The sequence below is a fragment of the Drosophila novamexicana genome, unplaced genomic scaffold (assembly GCF_003285875.2).
Source record: "Drosophila novamexicana strain 15010-1031.04,08,12 unplaced genomic scaffold, DnovRS2.1 tig00000308-arrow-arrow-pilon, whole genome shotgun sequence".
NCBI lineage: Eukaryota > Metazoa > Arthropoda > Insecta > Diptera > Drosophilidae > Drosophila > Drosophila novamexicana.
In genome coordinates this window covers 1,163,086-1,185,579 of record NW_020824799.1, presented here as the reverse complement: position 1 = coordinate 1,185,579, position 22,494 = coordinate 1,163,086, and the positions used below count along the sequence as shown (strand labels likewise).

At 44.5% G+C, this 22,494-nt stretch overlaps 2 protein-coding genes across 2 annotated transcripts in view; one reads left to right on the top strand and one right to left on the bottom strand.

The window, feature by feature from the left end:
• LOC115759665 (glutamate [NMDA] receptor subunit 1) overlaps window positions 1–3,954 on the bottom strand; it is a 14,731-nt gene extending 10,777 nt beyond the window's left edge. The window contains exon 1 of the mRNA XM_030700662.1: window positions 3,908–3,954. The gene's annotated coding sequence lies outside the window, so the exon portion shown is untranslated. The remainder of the gene's footprint in view (window positions 1–3,907) is intronic.
• LOC115759664 (inositol 1,4,5-trisphosphate receptor) overlaps window positions 1–22,494 on the top strand; it is a 26,132-nt gene extending 3,638 nt beyond the window's left edge. The window contains exons 2-20 of the mRNA XM_030700660.1: window positions 8,706–8,996; window positions 9,806–9,876; window positions 9,937–10,052; window positions 10,118–10,910; window positions 11,118–12,316; window positions 12,372–12,547; window positions 12,610–12,765; window positions 12,828–12,981; window positions 13,057–13,201; window positions 13,363–13,997; window positions 15,533–15,791; window positions 15,854–16,077; window positions 16,133–18,931; window positions 19,101–19,293; window positions 19,361–19,483; window positions 19,717–19,889; window positions 19,949–20,113; window positions 20,172–20,603; window positions 20,666–22,494. Coding sequence (XP_030556520.1) covers window positions 8,896–8,996; window positions 9,806–9,876; window positions 9,937–10,052; window positions 10,118–10,910; window positions 11,118–12,316; window positions 12,372–12,547; window positions 12,610–12,765; window positions 12,828–12,981; window positions 13,057–13,201; window positions 13,363–13,997; window positions 15,533–15,791; window positions 15,854–16,077; window positions 16,133–18,931; window positions 19,101–19,293; window positions 19,361–19,483; window positions 19,717–19,889; window positions 19,949–20,113; window positions 20,172–20,603; window positions 20,666–21,232 — 8,481 coding nt within the window. The 5' untranslated portion in view covers window positions 8,706–8,895 and the 3' untranslated portion in view covers window positions 21,233–22,494. The remainder of the gene's footprint in view (window positions 1–8,705; window positions 8,997–9,805; window positions 9,877–9,936; window positions 10,053–10,117; window positions 10,911–11,117; window positions 12,317–12,371; window positions 12,548–12,609; window positions 12,766–12,827; window positions 12,982–13,056; window positions 13,202–13,362; window positions 13,998–15,532; window positions 15,792–15,853; window positions 16,078–16,132; window positions 18,932–19,100; window positions 19,294–19,360; window positions 19,484–19,716; window positions 19,890–19,948; window positions 20,114–20,171; window positions 20,604–20,665) is intronic.

Sequence of the window (22,494 nt, the reverse complement as noted above, 5' to 3'; positions counted from 1 at the left end):
TGGATATATATATTCTATTTTAGAAGCTATATGTCAAGTTTGGTGACTCTAGTTCTTATTATTAACCAAAATTGCCCAAAAAACAGGATATCGATATCGATTTTTATCGATTGCTTGGAAACGGAGTAAGTTATCGATTATCGAAACAAACTCGATCTGCGCGGGAACTAGGAGCAACTACATCTAAAATTTCAAGTCTCTAGCTCTTATAGGTTCTGAGATCCTTGTGTTCTTAAAAGACGTCCCATTTTTAATGGGTTCAGGGTATAAAAATAACTTTAGTTAAAGCACCTTGTGCTTGGTTAAAAGCACTTTTTTATCTAATTATCTTCAGTCGACCCTATAGAACTTTATGTCTTTATATAAACAATCAAATATTGTTTGCCATCCCAGAAAGGATTTCTATTGACGGCTTATATACCCTATATATACCCTATAAAAGGGAAAATATACTCTTGAGCAATACATACAATACAATAAATAATATCTTAGCCCAACTTAGCCTAACAAAACCAATAATAATTGTGCAACATCTCAATAGCTTGGATGAACTATATTATGCAGTTTCTATAAGAAGAATCACCGAAAAATGCAATTAAATTTGGGAAAGTATCTTACAACTAAACTGGTTATTTAGCTTCCTTTTTTCCTATTTATTGAAGTCAAATTATCTCAGGTCTATTATTTGAAGTCGTGTTGAGTCGTGCTTGCGCGTGTCACGAAACAAATAACACAAAACACGCCCAACTTTAGTCTCAAATGGCATTTAAAATGTGCGCTTAGTTTATATTTATTACTAAAGAAACGCATTACTCGAATATGGGATATATATTTTACTGAAACAATATTGTATCAACTTTTAACTTTTTGTCGAAATTCCAATATTCTTCTTGCATGTTCACGATGAAAGGTTTATATGTCAAATAATTTGAACTGAATGCACATGTGGCTCGGGATTCTGGGCTCTGGACTCTGGCCTGGCAAATTGGCAGGATATCCTGGTGCTCATGTTGAGCACAAACAGGATGTGCTGCACAGATTTCGCTTCACTCAAATAATTGAATTTTGGCAAATAAACGACAATTGTTTTATGGCAACTGGGTTTGAACTGGCGGCGTAACCAGGCAGCGGGGCAATTGCCCAAAGTGTCGCTCAGACAAAAGCTTCAATCAATGCCGAAAACTTTGAATGTCGCCTCTCTGCGCTCCTGTTGCTTTAACCTTTAACCCTTTCATTGTTCGCCGGCATTAGTTGTAAAGCTGCCAAAGCCAATAAAGAAGCAAAGGACAACGGCAAGGAGCTAAGCGAGGACTATTTGCTAAAGCATTGTGTTTGCACTGAGTCCTGTACTGAGCATGTGTGTGTGTGTGTGTGTGTGTGTGAGTGTGTATCCTATAATACATAACGAGCTTTTTAAGATGATTGCATCGGCTCACAATTCGAACCAGGACCCCACTTAAAGGTTCGATTCGGGCAGCTAGGTTTTTCCACATCTGTGAATCCGCGTTTTTACATTTAAACAAAGCAACTAAATTGTTTTAAATAACATAGTTATATATGATATATGAATATATGATTCCGTTTGACAGATCTGTATTCAACTAATCCAGTTCGGGCTTTAATTAAAAATGATTTTCTTTTTCGTATTGATTTTAACGTGCTTTGAATTAGAGTTGTGTCGTTTACTTCAGACCATGTTCGATTGAACGGGTCATTAGAATGAACTACTGAACTTGTTCAATGATTAGTGAACTAAAACGATCATTTAGTTCACTCGTTCAGCTATTCAGTCGATCATGAACGATAAATTCTTGATACTCGTTCAGTCGATCATGAACGTTGTATGAAACTCAGCAGTTCATCCGTTCCTGAACGATACATTCTTTTGCGATTTTTAGTTCTTAATAAACATAAAAGATAGCGGGAATAGCTGAGCAGAATTCATCGTTTATGACCGACTAAATAGCTGAACGAGTGAACTAAATGACCGATTTAGTTCACGGCCAGAAAATGAACGAGTTAATTTTTTCAGCAAATTGAACTAGAAATCCCCACTCTACTTGGAATCATTCCGGAATTTGTTCTCAGCGTTTTTATCAAGGGTATTTCTAGTGCTTTATTTTTTTTTTGGCGCAATTTTCGAACCCATTTTGCACACACGAATTGCTTAACATATGTTTTGTTCCCGTTGCGCTCCATTGAATTGATCGAACCTTTAAGCTGTTTATTGGCATCCGGACGACACGTCCTTGCCACTCGCCCCGTTTAACATTGTTGACTTTCGTTGTTTGTGTGGAAATCCATTTTTACGCTCGTTGATTGTTTGTTGCTAAGGTTTTTATGGGCTTCAAAATGTAACCAAGTAGAAATTCAAATGTTCAAGTTACTTTCTAATAATTAAATGGCCAAAGGACCAAAGGATATAGATCATTGGGGGAATGCCCAAAGGATATACGGACTCCTGTTTGCTGCTCAAGGCAAAGATATAATGAAAGCATATCAAACTGCACAAAATTCTAGCATATTTAATAGATTCTTTGTCTGTCAATTATAAAATATTTTCAATAATTATAATGATGATAATGAATGGCAACTAATACAAAGTGCCACGCCTCGCCTGAACAAGAATATATAAAACAAGGCAGGAGCTCGAAATATATTATCTAGAAGGTTTCGTATGCTTGTCATAAAAACGTAATTTATTGTTATTAAATAACAATCTTTTCTGATTATCAATACAATTAATTTTGCTAAACATAATTCTAAAGTTTTTGTTGTTCTTAAAGATTTATGCTAGCATATGCGACATGTTTGTACGAACATATGGACAAAGTCTTGCCAAGTATATTATTCTTGAATTGCCGCAAATATATCAGTGCTTCCGCTTCGTAAAGTCATTAGCGAAATTGCATTAATCGTAGCTATATCTGAACCAAACAGACGCAAAGCTCTCATCAGCTTCGGTGTTATTAGCCCCTATAGGGAAAGGAAATAACTTAATCATTTGTATCTGGGGATGAAAATTGGATGAATGCATACAGAGCGCGAAGAATCTAGTGCGAAATTCTGCTTCAGCGTACCCATAGCAAAATGTGTATATGATGTAAATAACGTAACCAAATATAATAAACAATGTACTGACGACAGCGCAGTAGACAATGCTATAGGCCGTGCTGGGCGGATCCATGGCGATTGAGCGGATTTCCACAAAGCAGCCACGCCTTTAAATCATATCACTGAAAATTTCCGAAAAATTTCACATTTAGCATCAGGCAGCATTTGTCCTATATTTGGCATCAGTTCCTTTTTTGTACAGAGTTCCGGACTTGCCTTTAATCACATTATATTGGCTCTATATATATATATACACACACACACACCAACACGTATGTACTATGTATGTATATGTGTATGTGTATACGCGCACAGGGCAGCGGGCGCCTTAAGTTATGCAAACACTTTTGTATGTGTGCCACTCCTACGGGATGCTTTGCTTTCTCTATTCCTTTTGCTGTCGCGCACGCACACACACACACACACGCACACGCACGCACGCTCACACACACACACAGACGCACGGTCGCACAGGCACATAGAACTTTTATCCTTGTTGGTCGAGAGTTTTTGGGGCTGTGCTGCCTCAACTTTCACTGTAAATTTTTTTCTTGAACAAAATAGATTTTAATTTCTTTTGTTTCAGTTTCAGTTTTCGTGCTGCTGTCGTGTTTCATTACAAGTTTATAAAAGCACAAGCTTTTCACATTTCTATCATTTCATTTCACATGCATAACCAATGGCCAGCGGCGATGGCAGCATCGGCCGCGGCCGCGGCGGCAGCGTCGGCAGCGGAGGCTGCCAGAGTTCAGTCGCGCGTACCCTGTACGCTTACCACGATTCCCATACGCACCGTGTCGCTACGCAATGAACACTCGATGGCTCTGCCTTTGGCTCAGTCGCTGCCGCTGTTGGACTGCTGGTCACAACTTTGCGCCTGGCGCGACGCTTTACTACTGAATGTCTGTCCCCTTTGAGTGAGAAAACTTTTGCCAGTGCTGCGCAGCTTTCGCGTTGCCAAGCAGCTTTTTTCGTGCAGCTTTTGAAGCTTAACGAAAGCTGCGCTACGCCTGCGCCCGGTGCATGTAAACAATCATTCGCCCATTGTTTTTACCGACTTACGCTTTGTTGTTTTCGTTCGGCGCACAGCTGTTTTTACCGTTCGCACGTGCGTTCGTCCGCGTCGCAGTCGCAGTCGCAGTCTCTGCCAACGCCAGCATATTGCGCCGACCACTTGTGGCGTTTTTTTTCTTCTTGTGTTTTGTAACGTTGCTTTTGCCGCACGCATGCAGCACGCATAACGCAGCGAGATTTCGGTAAGCATGTTAGTTGAGGGTTTTTAATCTAGTTGAAAATTGATTGGTTTTTAATATGCATTTGCCATAATTTGTCTAATTAGATTAGTGCATTGACAGGCCGATAAGAATTTAACTGAAAGTCATGCGACTCTTGTTAAGCGCGCTCACTCAATGTCGAAGTGCTGAGTGCATCTATAAAAAGGTTTAACTAGTTCCTTGATTGCATTAGTTATAGTATTAATTACGACACCAACTATTTTGTGTAAAATCCCAAAAATCAGTTGCCTGCTAATGCAATAGCTTAAGTGGACAATTCCAGACCTTCAAGTGCTCCTTGAGCCCAATTCATTGTCAAGTCGTTTGTCAAGCTTTGCATTCAGCTAATGTACGAAAACCCACTCGAATACAGCAACAGGCTCTGAAGCGTCAACAACAAAGCTAACACAACCACAATCTTGAGTCTTAAGTTAAGCATGACCCTGACCCGGAAAATGCAATTGCATTTGCATTAAACATGCTAAGTCATCTTCGTCGTCGTCTTTGTTGAAATCAAATCAAATTTGCACACGCCCCATCAGCGGCGCTCAAGCGAATGCATAAAGCGAGAGGCCAACTGAGAAAGCTAATTCGCCGCGCTGATGCGTAAAGCGTGCTGCCGTGTAGAGGGGGGGTGGGCAGCGGCAGCAAGCAAACATGAATGAAAGCAAAAGTTGTGTGTGCAATATGTTTGAGCCAACAACAGCAACAACAAGAACAACAGCAGCTGTTAGAGAGGGAAAAAAAGTCGCACTCAAAAAGCTACGCCCACGACACAGCACGGCACACTGCCTTATATTGCTTAAAAAGCTTTCGCCGCTTGCCTGAGCTTTTTGGCCGCAACTCGACGCATAAGCTTTTGCAGCATTTTCAATTGAGCGCTGGCCTCTTGTGGGTCGCCGTTGCCGTTGCCGTCGCTGTCGCCGTCGTCTGTCGCACGTTGACGTTCCTTGTAGCATTTGTTGTTCGCGGTCGCGCCGTTTAGCATCCGAAAAAATTTTAGAAAATTCAACAATTATTTATTAACGACTCCAACTAAATATCTATAGTGCAAAAGAAACATACATATATATATATATGCATAAATTTGTTGTGCTGCGTTTTGTTTATATTCGAGAAATCAACAATTTGTGAAGATATTTGTAAGTGGTTTTCCCTCGAGCATGAAAATGTACACCTGGCAAACTGAAAAGTGAGCTGTCCGTGTCCGTGTGTGTGTGTGTGTGTGTTGGTATGCGGAGGCTTTGCCAGCATCCGTCAGCAGCAAAAAAAAAGGAAAGAAGAAGAGAAATAGGCAAATATCTAAACTGCCGCCGCCTCACAGGCATGTGTATACATCGTTGCTTCCAACACACACACACACACACACGCACACACATACACTCACATAATAGATGTGTGTACCATAACTCTGCCTATCCATATGCGTGGGAAGCTGTTTGATTGTTGTGATTGAGCGCATAATTTGATTGAATTGCTTGTTAATTAGTTTAATGCCATTCCAAATAAATTCCACTTCAATCGTCTCACAGTGCAAACATCTGTAATTTATTTGATTGTGTGTTAACAAATTAAAGAGCACATTTCATGCCTGTGAAAATCCAGTTAGAAACTTTACGAATACCCCTGACCCGGACTATAATAAATGCATGAGCTGGGGCGCACAGCTGATTAGAAAAATCGGCTTTGCCGTAGGAACACAATTGCCAGCCACACTTTTCACATACTGCCACATGCCACATGCTGCAGCATGACATTTCTTGCCCACATCAAGCGCCAGCTATGAAATTTTAATTTCCTGTTTGACAAACATAAATGTGTGCACATGGGCAAAGCTGCCGGCTAGAGATTCATGCTAATTGGCATGCCCAAATCCCAATTGGAATACAGAGAGGAGTGCCAGGAATTCGACAACAATTCTTGTTCCTGTGCTAATCACCTGTCATTATGCCTGACAAGCCAATCTCTATATACATTCACTTATACTCAACTGGCTTTTCGCTCTCTGTCCAATTTCTTGCAACTAATTAATATTCCGGTGCTGCGGCCTCTTGATAAACAAGAGGAACACACACACACACAGAGCTAGAGATGCTATCGAGTATGCCGAGCATTGCTCAAGATTATGGCCTGGGACTATAATAAAAATCGCCGAGTGCCGTTGACCGAGCCGAATCAAAATAATCACATGCTTAATAGTTAATAACTCAGCGCATGGAATCAGGAAATTTCATGTATTTTATTGATTATTTGTTAATCTGGCTGGTTGTATCTTGTAAGTAGCGAGTGACTTTGAGATACTTTCAACATATTTATATCTCATCTACCTTACGTACAATTTATGCTTGCGAACTTCTACAACTATCAAGTCTGCTAAGATTCCGCTACATTTACACAAGAGACAACAATTTGTGACTTTGTAAAAATCAATGTGGCATGCTGCCATTAAAACTTGAAAACAATAAAACCCATCACATTTGTTTCTCTCTCGCTCGTTGTGCTTACAATTTTATGGCAATGTTTATACCCTGAACCCAATAAAAATGGGTATAAGGGTATATTGTATTTGTGCAAAATCAAAATGTATGTAACAGGCAGAAGGAAGCATCTCCAACCCCATAAAGTATATATATTCTTGATCAACACCAATAGCCGAGTCGATCTAGCCATGTCCGTCTGTCTGTTCGTCTGTCCGTATGTATGAACGCAAGGATCTCAGAACCTTTAAGAGCTAGAGACTTGAAATTTTAGATGTAGGTGCTCCTAGTGCCTGCGCAGATCTAGTTTGTTTCCGATAACTTACTCCGTTTCCAAGCAATCGATAAATATCGATATCGATATCCTGTTTTTTGGGCAATTTTGGTAAATAATAAGAGCTAGAGCTAGAGCTTCTAAAATAGAATATATATATGCATTTGATGTTGGGTCGGGAAGAGGGTTCAGGGTACCCCCTAGTCGGCAGCTCCCGGCTAGAACCTCTTACTTGTTTTTTTATGGCACTTTGTCTCACTCAGCTTTTAGTTCGTATCAAGCCATTATCTATGGACAATAGACAGAAATCATAAAAAAAAAATCGTACAGAGTAAATGAATCGTTAAAGCGAACGAAAAACTCACATTGTGAAAACATCAAGTTCTGGCCTAAAACATTTCCCATAACAAAAGCAGAGCATATTTAATATTAAGCATACGAACCGTTGTCCCAAGAACTGAAAAGTCAATGGACAGAAGAGTTAAAATAATTTAAAGTGAACATCTTTTTTTAAAAAATGGTGAAAACTCTTTTTCTGGAAAAAAACTGGCTAATACCTTCTAAAATAATACGAATATAAGTAAGTTATTTTGGGAATTCTTTTATGACAGAATTTTAATTAAATTAGTTAAACATATTTTATAATGTATGTGGAGTTAAATTGAAGCTCTCACTAGAAAAGAAATATTAGGTATACGACATGTTGTCCAAGGAACTAAAGAGTCCAAAACAAAATTGAAATATATTTAATTTTTGCTAAGCTTTTAATTGTATAGATACACATAGATTGAACTGCTAATTTTTGTAACAGTTAGAAACATTTGGGAGTGCACGACACGAAGATACCCTGCAGCTTTTTCTAACAGTGTCAGAAATAGCTTGGGCTATGCGCTGCCAGCTCAAGCATTTACCCCTTAAATTAATAGAGGAATATAACTAAAATAATTAATATTTAAAACTTGAAGAATACTACTTTCGAAAAAAGTTCGACTGCCCCCTTTAATCATACCTTAACTCATATGAAAGCTTAATTTTGTGGAGAAATAATGTTATACTAATATTATCAAGTAAAATTTGTTCATTATCTATACACTATACGAGCGCTACATGTATTTTTAGAAATATTATCTAAATATCATAAATACAACATGAAGATAAACTTAATATGCTCATGATATACAAAATAAGATTTCAAGTAGAGCTATCATATTTTAGTTTTTATAAACTAAACTAAATGGAACAAAATGCAGCACAAAGTTAATATGCCCGCTGTGAAGCGACATGTGTGTCCATATTTGGAGAAATGAGAAAGTTGTGTGTATATGATTTATGAATAAATTATCTGGCGACACGCCCCAAATGGCATAACGCCCGAAAACTGTTTAGATAGCCCCGTTACCTCTGTGGGTCAGTGGCAGTAAACCTGCTGATAAAAGTAATTCGATAACTAATTATAACTGGGTTATGTCATGTAATTAGAGTAAACAGCGCCCATGTGATTGCTTACAACCATAATGCTCGCATATATAATAAGTATAAATATATATTTGTTTTATTCACACACAGGACACAGCATACAGCGACAACGAGGACAGCGACAAATCTTTGCAATTAACTCGCATAAACGGCTACAAACAAAGCAAAGGCAATTAAACGCAGAGTCGGGAGCGGGCGGGAGCAGGCGGAGACCACCCATCGCCAATCTGCACACCACACACAACACTAGAATCTGCTGCTGCGGCCCACATCCTCCGACATGGGCGACAATATAATTGGCTCGGCAAGCTTCCTCCACTTGGGCGACATTGTTTCACTCTATGCGGAGGGCAGCGTTTGCGGTTTCTTGAGCACACTCGGGTGAGTACCATTTGTCACATGCTTGTAGGACACTCGTCGCACTCGCACTCGCACTCGCACTCATATATGTTATGACCAAAAGTACTCGCAGTTGAATGACATTTCAGTGAATGATGTTTGAGTACAGACAGCCAACTGTTGCGTGGCAATGCGACTTATCCTCTGGCTTAGCTGTCCATAGAAGCAGTACGTCTATTCGGGATTTACTTATAAGAACATATTAGAAATAGCAACATCATTATACGGAATTCAATTCAATGGACATGAAATATTGGCCAACAACAATTAGAACCAGAATTGTGTCTTAAATGGGTGGCTGCCGGCGATAGCTATAAAATGATATATACATATACTATTCTAGAAGCTACATGTCAAGTTTGGTGACTCTAGCTCTTATAACTTACGAGATTGGCTCAAAAAATAGTATTTGGATTTTGATTTTTATCGATTTCTTGAACACGGGTCAAGTTATCGATCATCGGAAACGGACTCGTACTGCGCATGCACTAGGAGGACGCACATTCCACATTTCAATTCTCTAGCTCTGAGATCCATGAGATCGAGATGTAGATCGACTCGGCTATTGATGCTTCCTTCTGCTTGTTTCATACATTTGCACAAATCTATTTATTTAGTTAAGATCCATTAATTCTAATTGATAAGTAATTCGAATACCATCAGAACTTGATCCCCTCTCGTTAGGCAAATTAGCTGAAAAGTATGCCTAATGCCATATCATGTTTTAATATTGATTGATTATAATCGGCAAAACTCTTGGCATTTATATTTTATTTATTTATTTTCAACAGTCTGGTGGATGATCGAACCGTTGTGTGCCCCGAGGCTGGAGATTTGAGTTGTCCGCCCAAAAAGTTTAGAGGTAAGTACTTAATTGCTCGACTAACTCAAACTAATGCTACTCAATGCACTCGCTTTGCAGATTGCCTCATCAAAATATGCCCCATGAACCGGTATTCAGCGCAGAAGCAATTCTGGAAGGCAGCCAAGCAGTCGGCCAGCTCCAACACAGATCCCAATCTGCTGAAGCGTTTGCACGTAAGCTCCATTGAGTTATAGTTAAATGTGAAAAAAGCCCTTCACAGTATATGCCCCCTTGGTAGCATGCCGCCGAAATTGAGAAGAAGCAGAACGAAACGGAAAACAAGAAGCTGCTGGGCACCTTCATACAGTACGGCCGGGCTGTGGTGCAGCTGCTCCACTTGAAGTCGAACAAGTATCTGACGGTTAACAAGCGTCTGCCCTCGCTGCTGGAGAAGAATGCGATGCGTGTCTATTTGGATGCGAATGGCAATGAGGGCTCTTGGTTTTACATTAAGCCCTTCTATAAGCTGCGCTCCATTGGCGACTATGTCGTGGTAGGCGACAAGGTTATCCTCAGTCCGGTGAATGCGGATCAGCAGAATCTGCACGTGGCCGCCAACTACGAGCTGCCCGACAATCCCGGCTGCAAGGAGGTCAACGTACTCAATTCATCCACCTCGTGGAAAATCTCGCTGTTCATGGAGCACAAGGAGAACCAGGAGCACATACTCAAGGGCGGCGACGTAGTGCGTCTCTTTCACGCCGAGCAGGAAAAGTTTCTCACCATGGACGAGTACAAGAAGCAGTACCATGTCTTCCTGCGCACCACGGGCCGCACCAGCGCCACGGCGGCGACCAGCAGCAAGGCGCTCTGGGAGATCGAGGTGGTGCAGCACGACTCGTGCCGAGGTGGCGCCGGCGACTGGAATTCTCTGTATCGCTTCAAGCATCTGGCGACGGGTCACTATTTGGCTGCCGAGTCCGAATCCGATGTGGCCGCCGGAACAATTGCTGCCAACGCTCATGAGTCCTTGCTGGGCGACTGTAGCAAAGACTCGGGACTCAGCTCCACAATGAACTCCACCCTAAATGGTAGGTCCCAAAGGATGCTCTTCTTCTTTTACCTGTATCAGATCAAAGAGAGCTAGCATATATTCAAGAGCCAGTAGGCGTAGGGTCTTCTTTTTTTTAGAATTCCACCCACAGCGGAATTCGCCTGCAACAGCGGAATATGGGTGGAAAGCAAGGGAAACTGCATTTAAAATGTTTTCTAAAACTGATCAATTTGCATTTTCACAGAAAAACCGAAAGGCAAGCTATATCGTTTGGTCTCCGTGCCCTATTCGGCCGACATAGCCTCTGTGTTTGTGCTGGATGCGACGACAATGGCTCGGCCGGACAGCCTGGTGCCGCAGTCGAGCTATGTGCGACTGCAGCACATTTGCTCGAATACGTGGGTGCATGCGACATCGATACCCATCGATGTGGATGACGATAAGCCGGTCATGTCAAAGGTCTGCTGCTCGCCCATCAAGGAGGACAAGGAGGCCTTTGCCCTGATACCCGTATCGCCGGTGGAGGTGCGCGATCTGGACTTTGCCAACGACGCATGCAAGGTGCTGGCCATGGTGACCAGCAAGCTGGACAATGGCAGCATTTCGATCAATGAGCGGCGCGCTCTCATCTCGCTGCTGCAGGACATTGTGTACTTCATAGCCGGCATGGAGAACGAGCAGAACAAGACCAAGGCGCTGGAGTTTACCATCAAGAATCCCATACGCGATCGGCAGAAGCTGCTGCGCGAGCAATACATACTCAAGCAGCTGTTCAAGATATTGCACGGTCCCTTCCAGGAGCACACTGCGGGCGATGGGCCGTTCCTGCGATTGGACGAGCTCAGCGATCCCAAGAATGCGCCCTATAAGAACATCTTCAGGCTGTGCTATCGGATTTTGCGGCTCTCGCAACAGGATTACCGCAAGAACCAGGAGTACATTGCCAAACACTTTGGCCTGATGCAAAAGCAGATCGGCTACGACATCCTGGCCGAGGACACAATCACCGCGCTGCTGCACAACAATCGCAAGCTGCTGGAGAAGCACATCACGGCCGCCGAGATCGAGACATTTGTCGGGCTCGTGCGCAAGAACATGCACAACTGGGACTCGCGCTTCCTCGACTATCTGTCCGATCTGTGCGTCTCGAATCGCAAGGCCATTGCCGTCACCCAGGAGCTGATCTGCAAGAGCGTGCTCAGCGACAAGAACGTCGACATTCTGATCGATACACAGATCAAGGCGCTCCGCAGCGATGCTGCCGTGCGCTGCTACAAAGGCGCCTCCGAGGATGTCTGCCTCGCCACGCTCACCGAGGTGGCGGGCGACGACGAGGATCGCTCCGATCTGCAGTCCAACTCCACCACGAGCACCTGGGACAGTGCCAGCCTCAACGGTGAGGCCGAGAAGTATGAAATACATTTGCAGTGGAAGGGCCAACCGGTAAGTGCTGCAAGCCCCCATTTTTCCCTAATTCCTGTGATTTCTTTGCCTTCAGTCATCGCGCTCCATGGCGGATTTGGCCAGCAGCGTGGCCGACGGCTGCGAACAGGAGGCGGCCATATTGAACTATTATCGCCATCAGCTGAATCTGTTCTCGAACATGTGCCTGAACCGGCAGTACCTGGCCCTGAACAGGCTCTCGCCCCAACTGGACATTGATCTGATACTAAAGTGGGTTAGCCGATTAACTGCTTGCCCAATTCCCTTTGCTCAATGTCTAACCTATCCCGCAGATGCATGTCCGATGAGACGATGCCCTATGAGCTGCGTGCATCCTTTTGCCGCCTGATGCTGCACATGCATGTCGATCGTGATCCACAGGAGCCAGTCACGCCCGTGAAATACGCGCGACTATGGAGCGAGATACCCTCCAAGATGTCCATTATGGAGTGAGTATTTCGATTTTGATGCTTTCAAAGATTTTTAGCTAATGTCAGTGCCTCTTCCGCAGCTACGATGGCAAGAATCTGCAGCCGGATCAGAACAAACAGGCCTGCCGTGCCAAGTTCAATACGACCATCGCATTCGTGGAGAACTATCTGTGCAATGTGGCCACCAAAGTGTGGCTCTTCACGGATCAGGAGCAGAACAAGCTGACCTTCGAGGTACGTGCCAGAACTAAAAGGAAGCTAATCCTTTATAGCTATTTCCCATGCTACCCAACTCTTTGCCTCTTTCAGGTGGTCAAGCTGGCCCGGGACTTGATATACTTTGGTTTCTATAGCTTCAGCGATCTGCTGCGCCTGACCAAGACGCTGCTGTCCATTCTGGACTGCGTGTCCGAGACCTCAAGTGGTGGCGGATATGTCAACGCGGATATTGAATGTGAGTACCAAAAAAACAGATTCACTTAGCTTAAGTTAGTTGAGTAAGTTCTCTCTGATCTGCCCCTGACAAGCTGTCGAAGAGGAGACGAGCAACGAGGGTGAGCTTCGAGTTAACCGTCCGACATTTAAGCTAATCTAACATTTGTGTCCATTCACCAGCCGAGGGCGGCGTGCTGCGCTCCATTGGGGACATGAGCACGGTGATGACCTCTCTGGCCCTGGGCTCAGTGGGCCAGGCGATTGCGGCGCCCGCCATAGCGCTGCAGCAGCGCAAGTCTGTATCGCAGCTGATGAAGGAGTATCCGCTGGTCATGGACACCAAGCTGAAGATCATTGAGATACTGCAGTTCATCTTGGACGTACGCCTGGACTACAGAATCAGCTGCTTGCTCTCCATTTTCAAGCGCGAGTTCGACGAGTCCGAGGTGCTTGCCCAGACGCAAGCCGGTCCCAGCGAAGAACAGACTCCGCCCGCCAGTGCAGGCACCACGGACTCGGAGCAAATAGCCGCTGCGGAGGCTGCCATGGCTGCAGCAGCCGCAGCTGCTACGGCGGCGGCGGCACGCCAGAAGAATATCGATCTGGAATCGATTGGCGTGCAGGCCGAGGGCATCTTTGACTGCGAGCGCAGCGATGCGGCCAATTTGGATTTGGATGGGCAAGGCGGACGCACCTTTCTGCGCGTCCTGCTGCACCTAATCATGCACGACTATGCGCCGCTCGTCTCGGGTGCTTTGCATCTGCTCTTCCGTCACTTTAGCCAGCGCCAGGAGGTGTTGCAAGCCTTCAGACAGGTAAGTCCGACCAAATTCCCACAGCGTATGCCTAATTAATGCAGTTTTAAGGTATCTTTTAAGCTTAAGCACACTTTAAAGTCGAATTCAATTCAAGTTTTAGTTAAACTAGACGATTTGTCTGCATGTGCTTAGCTTTAATTAATTTAAATGACTTCTTTAACTTACGTAATTTGCTAGCTAATGTATGAAAGATTGATTGATTGCTGACTCTGTCCTCCATCTGTCTGTCAATTCGATCTAACAAACTTTGAATGCTGGGAAAAACCAACCTAAGTAGATTCTCGAGCATTTACGAACCTAACTATTCTGGTAGCAGGAGAGAAGCACCTCTTTTTAATGATCACGATCCAGCTATAGCTCCATAAGAGAGTTGAGCTGATCCTGATCCTTTCGTTAAATATATATGAGACTTCATAGGATATGATATGAAAATCATAATACCTTATCTGGTGAGGGTAAACCCGAGTTCATATATTTCCAGCTCTAATAAGTTTCCTACGATATACTCTAAGCTTGATTTAATAAAAACACAAACTGATTCGTTTCAAGTAGATGAAAGCTTGTAGGGGATATTACAGTATATATAAAGTATATATATTATTGATCAGTATCAACAACCGAGTCGATATATCAATGTCCGGCCGTCTGTCTGTCTTTTTGCATAGGCATTAATCGTGAATTAATTAGAACCGAGAATATCGGATCGCTATATAATATAGCTGACATAGGAATGATTGTTCGGAAATTACGTACTTGAACAACTTTTTTGTTTATCAAGTTATCTTGGCCAGGTTTGGCATTCCGGAACGATCGGTCGCAAATTATGTTTCCAGATACTTGATGTAACCCGCGATATATTCTGTTGTCCTATCTTATCAGCATGGGACTACTATATCTTATAGCTCAATATAAAGAATCGGTCAAAAACGATTGTTTTCACGGTTCTTCAAATTATCTTCACAAATCTCAGCATAATTCTACAAGGGTATTCAATCTTCGGTGTGCCGAATATATTCTTTCATTCTAGTTTTTATTATTGAAGTAGACTATTTGTATCTTTATTTAATATTGGGGCAATTCTTTCTTTAGTAATATTTATATATATATTTGATTAGTGCACATTGATATATATTTTGGCATGCTAGACTATATCTGAGGGCATCGGTTCACCGATTGGCAGCTTGGCAGATTGCTTTGTTGTTGCTTTCTAATTTGTAAATTCTATTCTTCATCTCTCTTGGGTTTGCATGCAACGCTCTCGAACTCGAACTCGCAATCGATGTCGATGTCGATGTCGAGTCTCGTGCCACTAATCCGTATAATCAACCGCATCTCTCATCAAATATTCTCTTGTGACTAACAACTAACACTCCTAACGCACTGCTAACACACACACAACTGCCACTAAAGTGGACGTATTCCGCATATCGTAATGAAAGATCTTTTGATTTTGTATGTATGAACATTTATGATGTAACTCTCGAGGATTGGCTAATGGCTGAGCTGCTCCGCTTTGGCTTTTCACTTTGCAGGTGCAACTGCTCGTCTCCGACAGCGATGTGGAGTCCTACAAGCAGATCAAATCCGACCTGGACATATTGCGGCAGAGTGTGGAGAAGTCGGAGCTGTGGGTGTACAAGGCCAAGGCGACGGACGAGCTGGGTGTCAGCGAAGCCGCCGGCGGTGCGGATAGTCTGGAATATGATGCCACGCTCTCGCCGGAGCAGCGCGGCGAGTATCAGAAGGTCAAGGAGATACTCATACGCATGAACAAGTTCTGTGTAACGGCCGGTGCGTAATCCTCAATCAGCTGATCCCTGATCTTGCTAATGCTCGCGCCTATTCCCTTTCAGGTCCCATTGTCAGGCCACGCAAGCACGAACAGCGCCTGCTGCGCAATGTGGGCGTGCACACGGTTGTGCTCGATCTGCTGCAGAATCCCTATGACGAGAAGGACGATGTGCTGATGAAGGAGCTTATGTGCCTGGCCCACGAGTTCCTGCAAAACTTTTGCCTGGGCAATCAACAGAATCAAGTGCTGCTGCACAATCATCTCGACTTGTTTCTCAATCCAGGCGTGAGTACGAGTTACTTATAACTTGACGGGAGTTTAAAGCTGTTCGCTTTTCCAGATACTCGAGGCGAAGACAGTCTGCGCCATCTTCAAGGACAATTTGGCGCTGTGCAACGAGGTGACCGACAAGGTGGTCCAACACTTTGTGCACTGCATCGAGATCCATGGCCGGCATGTGGCCTACTTGCAGTTCCTGCAGACGATCGTCAAGGCGGAGAATCAGTTCATACGCAAGTGCCAGGACATGGTGATGCAGGAGCTCATCAATGCCGGCGAGGACGTGCTGGTCTTCTACAACGACAAGACCTCGTTCCAGCACTTTGTTCAGATGATGCAGCAGCAGCAGCAGCGCCGCCAGCCGCTCAGCGACGACAGCCCGCTGAAGTACCATGTGGAGCTGGTGAAGCTGCTCGCCTGCTGCACCATGGGCAAGAACGTCTACACGGAGATCAAGTGCAATAATCTGCTGTCGCTGGACGATATTGTGACCATCATTTGCCATCCGCTGTGCATGCCCGAGGTCAAGGAAGCGTATGTGGACTTTCTCAATCATTGCTACATCGATACCGAGGTGGAAATGAAGGAGATATACGCCTCCGGCCACATGTGGAGCCTCTTCGAGAAGAGCTTCCTGGTCGACCTTAATCTATTGATATCGAACAGCGCAGCCGCCGCTAACAAGACCCTGCTGGCATATGTCTTAAATGGCGTAACCAATTTGCTGGGCAGCTTCTTCTCAAGCCCCTTCTCCGACCAGAGCACCATAGTCCAGTCGCGCCAGCTGATTTTCGTGCAGCTGCTGCAGGCCACGTACCGGCTCACCCAATGCAAGTGGCTGCCACTGGCGGATCGCTTCAATGTGGAGACCTGCATCCGCACGCTGACCGAATCGGCCAAGATGCGCAGCATTGTGCTGCCGGTGGAGCTGGAGCAGCAGGTGGCCAACATGTCCAGCAAGACTGCGATGCTGACGCGCCAGACCGCCAAGTGGCTGCTGGCCTCCAAGCAGCCCAAGTACGAGACCCAACAATCGGCCCAGCTAATGCGCTGGGATCGCTCCATCATTGAAGGACTGCAGGACATTGTCTCGTTGCTGGAGGATCAACTGAAGCCGGTCGTCGAGGCGGAGCTCTCGCTGCTGGTCGATATACTCTATCGCTCCGAGCTGCTCTTCCCAGCCGGCACCGAGGCGCGCAAGCGTTGCGAAAGCGGAGGCTTCATTCGCAAGCTGATCAAGCACACGGAGAAGCTGCTGGAGGAGAAGGAGGAGCGCATGTGCGTCAAGGTGCTGCGCACCCTACGCGAAATGATGGCCATCGATGTCAACTATGGCGAAAAGGGCGATGCGCTGCGTGAGACGCTCCTGCTGCGCTACTTCCAGTGCAAGAGCGCGCCAAAGCTGGAGGACGACCATCCACATTTGCCGGCCGCCGTGGCTGCTGCGGCAGCTGTGGCTGCTGCGGCGGCGACCTCCGATCCAGCCAAGCAGCTGCATTTGGTCACCCATGGACCTGGCGCCAAGTATCTGGCACGTGCTGGCAAAACGCTGCACGAGATGCAGAATCATCTGGACCGCGAGGGCGCCTCGGATTTGGTCGTGGAGCTGGTCATCAAATCGGTGCATTCGCCCAACATCTTTGTAGAGGCCGTTGAGCTGGGCATAGCACTGCTCGAGGGCGGCAATCCGATCATACAGAAGGGCATGTTCCAGAAGTTTCTCAGCGACGATCTGAACCAGGCGTTCTTCAAGGTCTTCTTCGAGAAGATGAAGGATGCCCAGCAGGAGATCAAATCGACGGTGTCCGTCAATACCACAGACATTGCGGCCAAGGCACACGAGCATAAGCAGGACGGAAATCTGGAGCTGGACAAGATCTCGCGCAAGCATGGCCTCAAGAGCAACGGCGTCGTCATCACTGATGAACTGAAACGGGAGCTGCACAATGCCGGCCTGGCCACAGCGCGTGCCTATGGCAATGCGCGGAACATACACTCCGGCGAGGAGAGCTCGGCGATCAGTGTGAACAGCCCCTTGGAGGATATACTGGCCGAGAAGCTGGAGAAGCATCGCGACAGCAAGGAGCAGCGCAATCAGCTGTCCAACAAGGTGCTCGTCATGCAGCCCATTCTGCGTTTCCTGCAGCTACTCTGCGAGAATCACAATCCCGATCTGCAGAATCTGCTGCGCAACCAGAACAACAAGACCAACAACAATCTCGTCTCCGAGACGCTCATGTTTCTCGACTGCATCTGCGGCTCCACCACGGGCGGCCTGGGCCTGCTCGGTCTCTACATCAATGAGCACAACGTGGCGCTGATCAACCAGACGCTGGAGACGCTAACCGAGTACTGTCAGGGACCGTGCCATGAGAACCAGAACTGTATTGCCACCCACGAGTCGAACGGTCTGGACATCATTACCGCCTTGATATTGAACAACATAAATCCGCTGGGCGAGAACCGCATGGATCTTGTGCTGGAGCTAAAGAATAACGCCTCCAAGCTGTTGCTGGCCATCATGGAGAGTCGCGGTGATAGCGAGAATGCGGAGCGCATACTCTACAACATGAATCCCAAGCAACTGGTCGAGGTCGCCTGCAAGGCCTATCACCAGGAGGAGCTCATCGATGAGCAGGACGACGGTGACGAGCCGAGTGCCGCAACAGATGACGATGACGCAACGGTCAGTCCACGCGAGGTCGGACACAACATCTACATACTCTGCCACCAGCTGGCGCAGCACAACAAGGAACTGGCCGCCTTACTAAAAGCATCCGAGGATCCCCAATCGGCCAGCTTCGATGCCAAAACAAGTCAAGCACTCATGTACTATGCAACGCACACGGCACAAATTGAGGTACAGTCAGAACAAATGCTAAACAAGCGTTCCATTCAATCACAGCAGCTTTACATAACATAAACATGTTAATTAGATAACATAATAATTGTCAATTAACCACAATATGTCATATTATTCCGATTTGTCCTTATTCCGAATGTATTTACTACCTTCGTTCCATTCGCAGATTGTTCGCAATGATCGCACACTGGAACAAATTGTTTTTCCCATACCTGAAATTTGCGAGTATCTAACAACAGATACGAAAATCAAAATACTGAACACGGCGGAACGCGATGACCAGGGCTCCAAGGTGGCGGATTTCTTTGACAAGGCCGAGGAGATGTTCAATGAGATGAAATGGCAAAAGAAACTGCGAAGTACGTGTGACATACATTGTTTCATTTTGTGGAGTTTTCTTAAAGCCTGACTTTACATCTTCTACAGGTCAGCCGCTGCTCTTCTGGATTAGCAGCTACATGTCCCTGTGGAGCAATATACTCTTCAACTGCGTTGTTGTAATTAATATGATTGTGGCTTTCTTCTATCCCTTTGATAATACTGTGCCAGGTATGAAAGCGTAGATAACAAAAAATTTATAAAGAAAGCAGCTAACAGCTACCATGTAAACTAACATTGACTTTTAACAGTGAATGTTATGGTAATGTTATTCGAGTGCAAAACCGCAAACAGCTACCATGTAAACTAACATTGACATTTAACAGTGATTGTTATGTTAATGTTTATAGCATACTTTTTGAGGCACAAAAGAGATCATTTTTCTTTTGCTTTTGTATTTTCAGAGCTCAGCTCGCACATTTCGCTGCTCTTCTGGGCCATTCTGATATTCTCGCTGGTAATAGTAATTACGCTACCTCGCGAATCGGGCATACGCACATTCATTGGCTCCGTAATTCTTCGTTTTATATTTATGCTTGGCCCAGAGTCGACACTCTGTTTGTTGGGCGTCGTTACGGTAAGTACTTAACCACAGCTAATAACTGACCCGAATAACATTAAAACGTGTCCGTGCAGGTGACTCTGAAGAGCGTTCATATCGTGAGCATCATGGGCAACAAGGGCACGCTGGAAAAGCATTTCCTGAAGATCATCACCGACTTTCAGCTGCTCTACCATTGCATTTATATAGCCTTTTGCTTTTGCGGACTCATTTTCCATCCGTTTTTCTACTCTCTGCTGGTAAGTTGCGCGTGGTTACCATGCCATGTTGATATATCTAATGCGGTGCGTCTTGTAGCTCTTCGATGTGGTCTACCGGGAGGAGACGCTTGTCAATGTGATTCGCTCGGTTACCCGGAACGGACGCTCCATTGTTTTGACTGCCGTGCTGGCATTGATTTTGGTCTATCTATTCTCCATCATTGGCTACATGTTCTTCAAAGATGATTTTCTCGTCCCGGTGGACTTTGAAGAGCAGGAGGCTGCCTCGACTATCGGTCCCTTGACCCTCTCGGTACCAGCATCGCCCGAGGAGTCCTGCGCCATGCCCGACGAACTGGGCGTCTGCAATGGCGGCACCAAGCAGCAGGTGGCTGCAGCTGCCGCCGGCAGTGGTGAGGCCAAGGAGCGCTCCTGCGACTCGCTGGTCATGTGCATTGTGACGACACTGAATCAGGGCCTGCGCAATGGCGGCGGCATTGGTGACATTCTGAGAGCACCTTCGAGCAAGGTAAGCTGGCAAGTTTCAGTCGCAATCGAATAGATCTCATTCAATATTTGTTTGCCTGGCAGGAGGGTCTTTTTGTGGCGCGCGTCATCTACGATCTGCTGTTCTTCTTCATTGTGATTATTATCGTGTTGAACTTAATTTTTGGCGTCATCATTGACACGTTTGCCGACCTGCGATCGGAGAAGCAACAGAAAGAGGCTATACTCAAGACGACCTGCTTCATTTGCTCGCTCAACCGTTCGGCTTTCGACAACAAGACGGTCAGCTTCGAGGAGCACATCAAGAGCGAGCACAATATGTGGCACTATTTGTACTTCATAGTGTTGGTCAAGGTCAAGGATCCCACGGAGTTCACGGGCCCCGAGAGCTATGTGTACGCCATGGTCAAGGCGGGCATATTGGAATGGTTCCCAAGACTGCGCGCCATGTCGCTAGCCGCAGTGGACGCCGATGGCGAGCAGATCGAGCTGCGCAGCATGCAGGCGCAGCTACTGGAGACGCAGCTGCTCATCAAGAACCTGTCGACACAGCTGCACGAGCTCAAAGATCACATGACGGAGCAACGCAAACAGAAGCAGCGCCTGGGACTGCTCAACACGACAGCCAATTGCCTGTTGCCGTTTCAGTGAGGCAAAGATTGGGCCAACGGGTCGAGGCCAACTAAAAGCAATTGAATTTTAGACATTCCCTTGTGTAGTTCTTGCACTAGATAGATGTAAACGTTAAAGTATTGCCACAAATTCCACAGTAACTTGTTAAAATCTCAGTAGAATCAATATATTTCACATATATATATGTATATATATATTTATATTTCCGTTGGGTTTCTACTTATATTTTGTACTCGAAAGGAGACGTTTTACTGCTCCGCTCCGCTTACAACTCCACTTTTTTTTATCCTAGACGTGATCAATTATTCAATTTGAATATGCCTTAACGTTGTATTGGATTCGATTTTCTAAAAGAGATTTGCTCAGCACAGCAGAAGTTAAGACTCGACCATTTCCAAACGAAACCAACAACAACTATATTCTTTACCACATAAGGACATTCGTAGAAACAAATCTATATACATATACATATATTGTAAACTGAACTCACTCAGAAAACTTAGGGCTGTTGAAATGTTGTTTAGTGGATTTCTTGATCCGCATTTTCACAATTTAGACAAGTTGTTTCCCCATCTACTATATACATCTAACTATATATCTCTATATACATTTTTATATCTGTATACTTTTTCAATTACAATTTATCGCAAAGCGAATTGGAATAATTACTTAAATGTTAATTTGCGCTGTTTTATGTTACTTATCAGCTAATTATTAATTTTTATAGAGTAATTGTATGTATAATATTGGAATTTTTTTATCATATTACATTTGCAACCAAAACTAACTGATTATTGTGATTATTTGTTCCCTTGTTTTCATCTATTCGAATTGTTTACCTTGTACACGGTACGAGTTTTGTTGGTTAATTTTTTATAAGCTAACATTTAATTAATATCCTAAGTGAATCTATGCTAAAATTAGGCTACTTTAAATGAAGAACATCAAAAACAATGTGTAGAATTATATGAAAATAATATATTGATTAAAATAAGTTGCAAAACCATTAATGCGATAGATACAAATCTCGTCTATGTTCTATATCCAATTTTTCAACTATTCCAGAAAAATTATTTCTACAATAAGAGGTCTTGTAATTTGCCCAGGCCAGATGTGAATTTATCATAGTTAATGCACTCAAAATGTGACAATGGGCGTGGCAACATAAACCGTTGCCAGGGTTAAAATTGAAGGACAATCCCAAATAGAGAAAGGATAGTAAACAAATTATATGAAAAACCATTTCTCCCTTCAAAATAAATTATTTATATTTTGGTTGA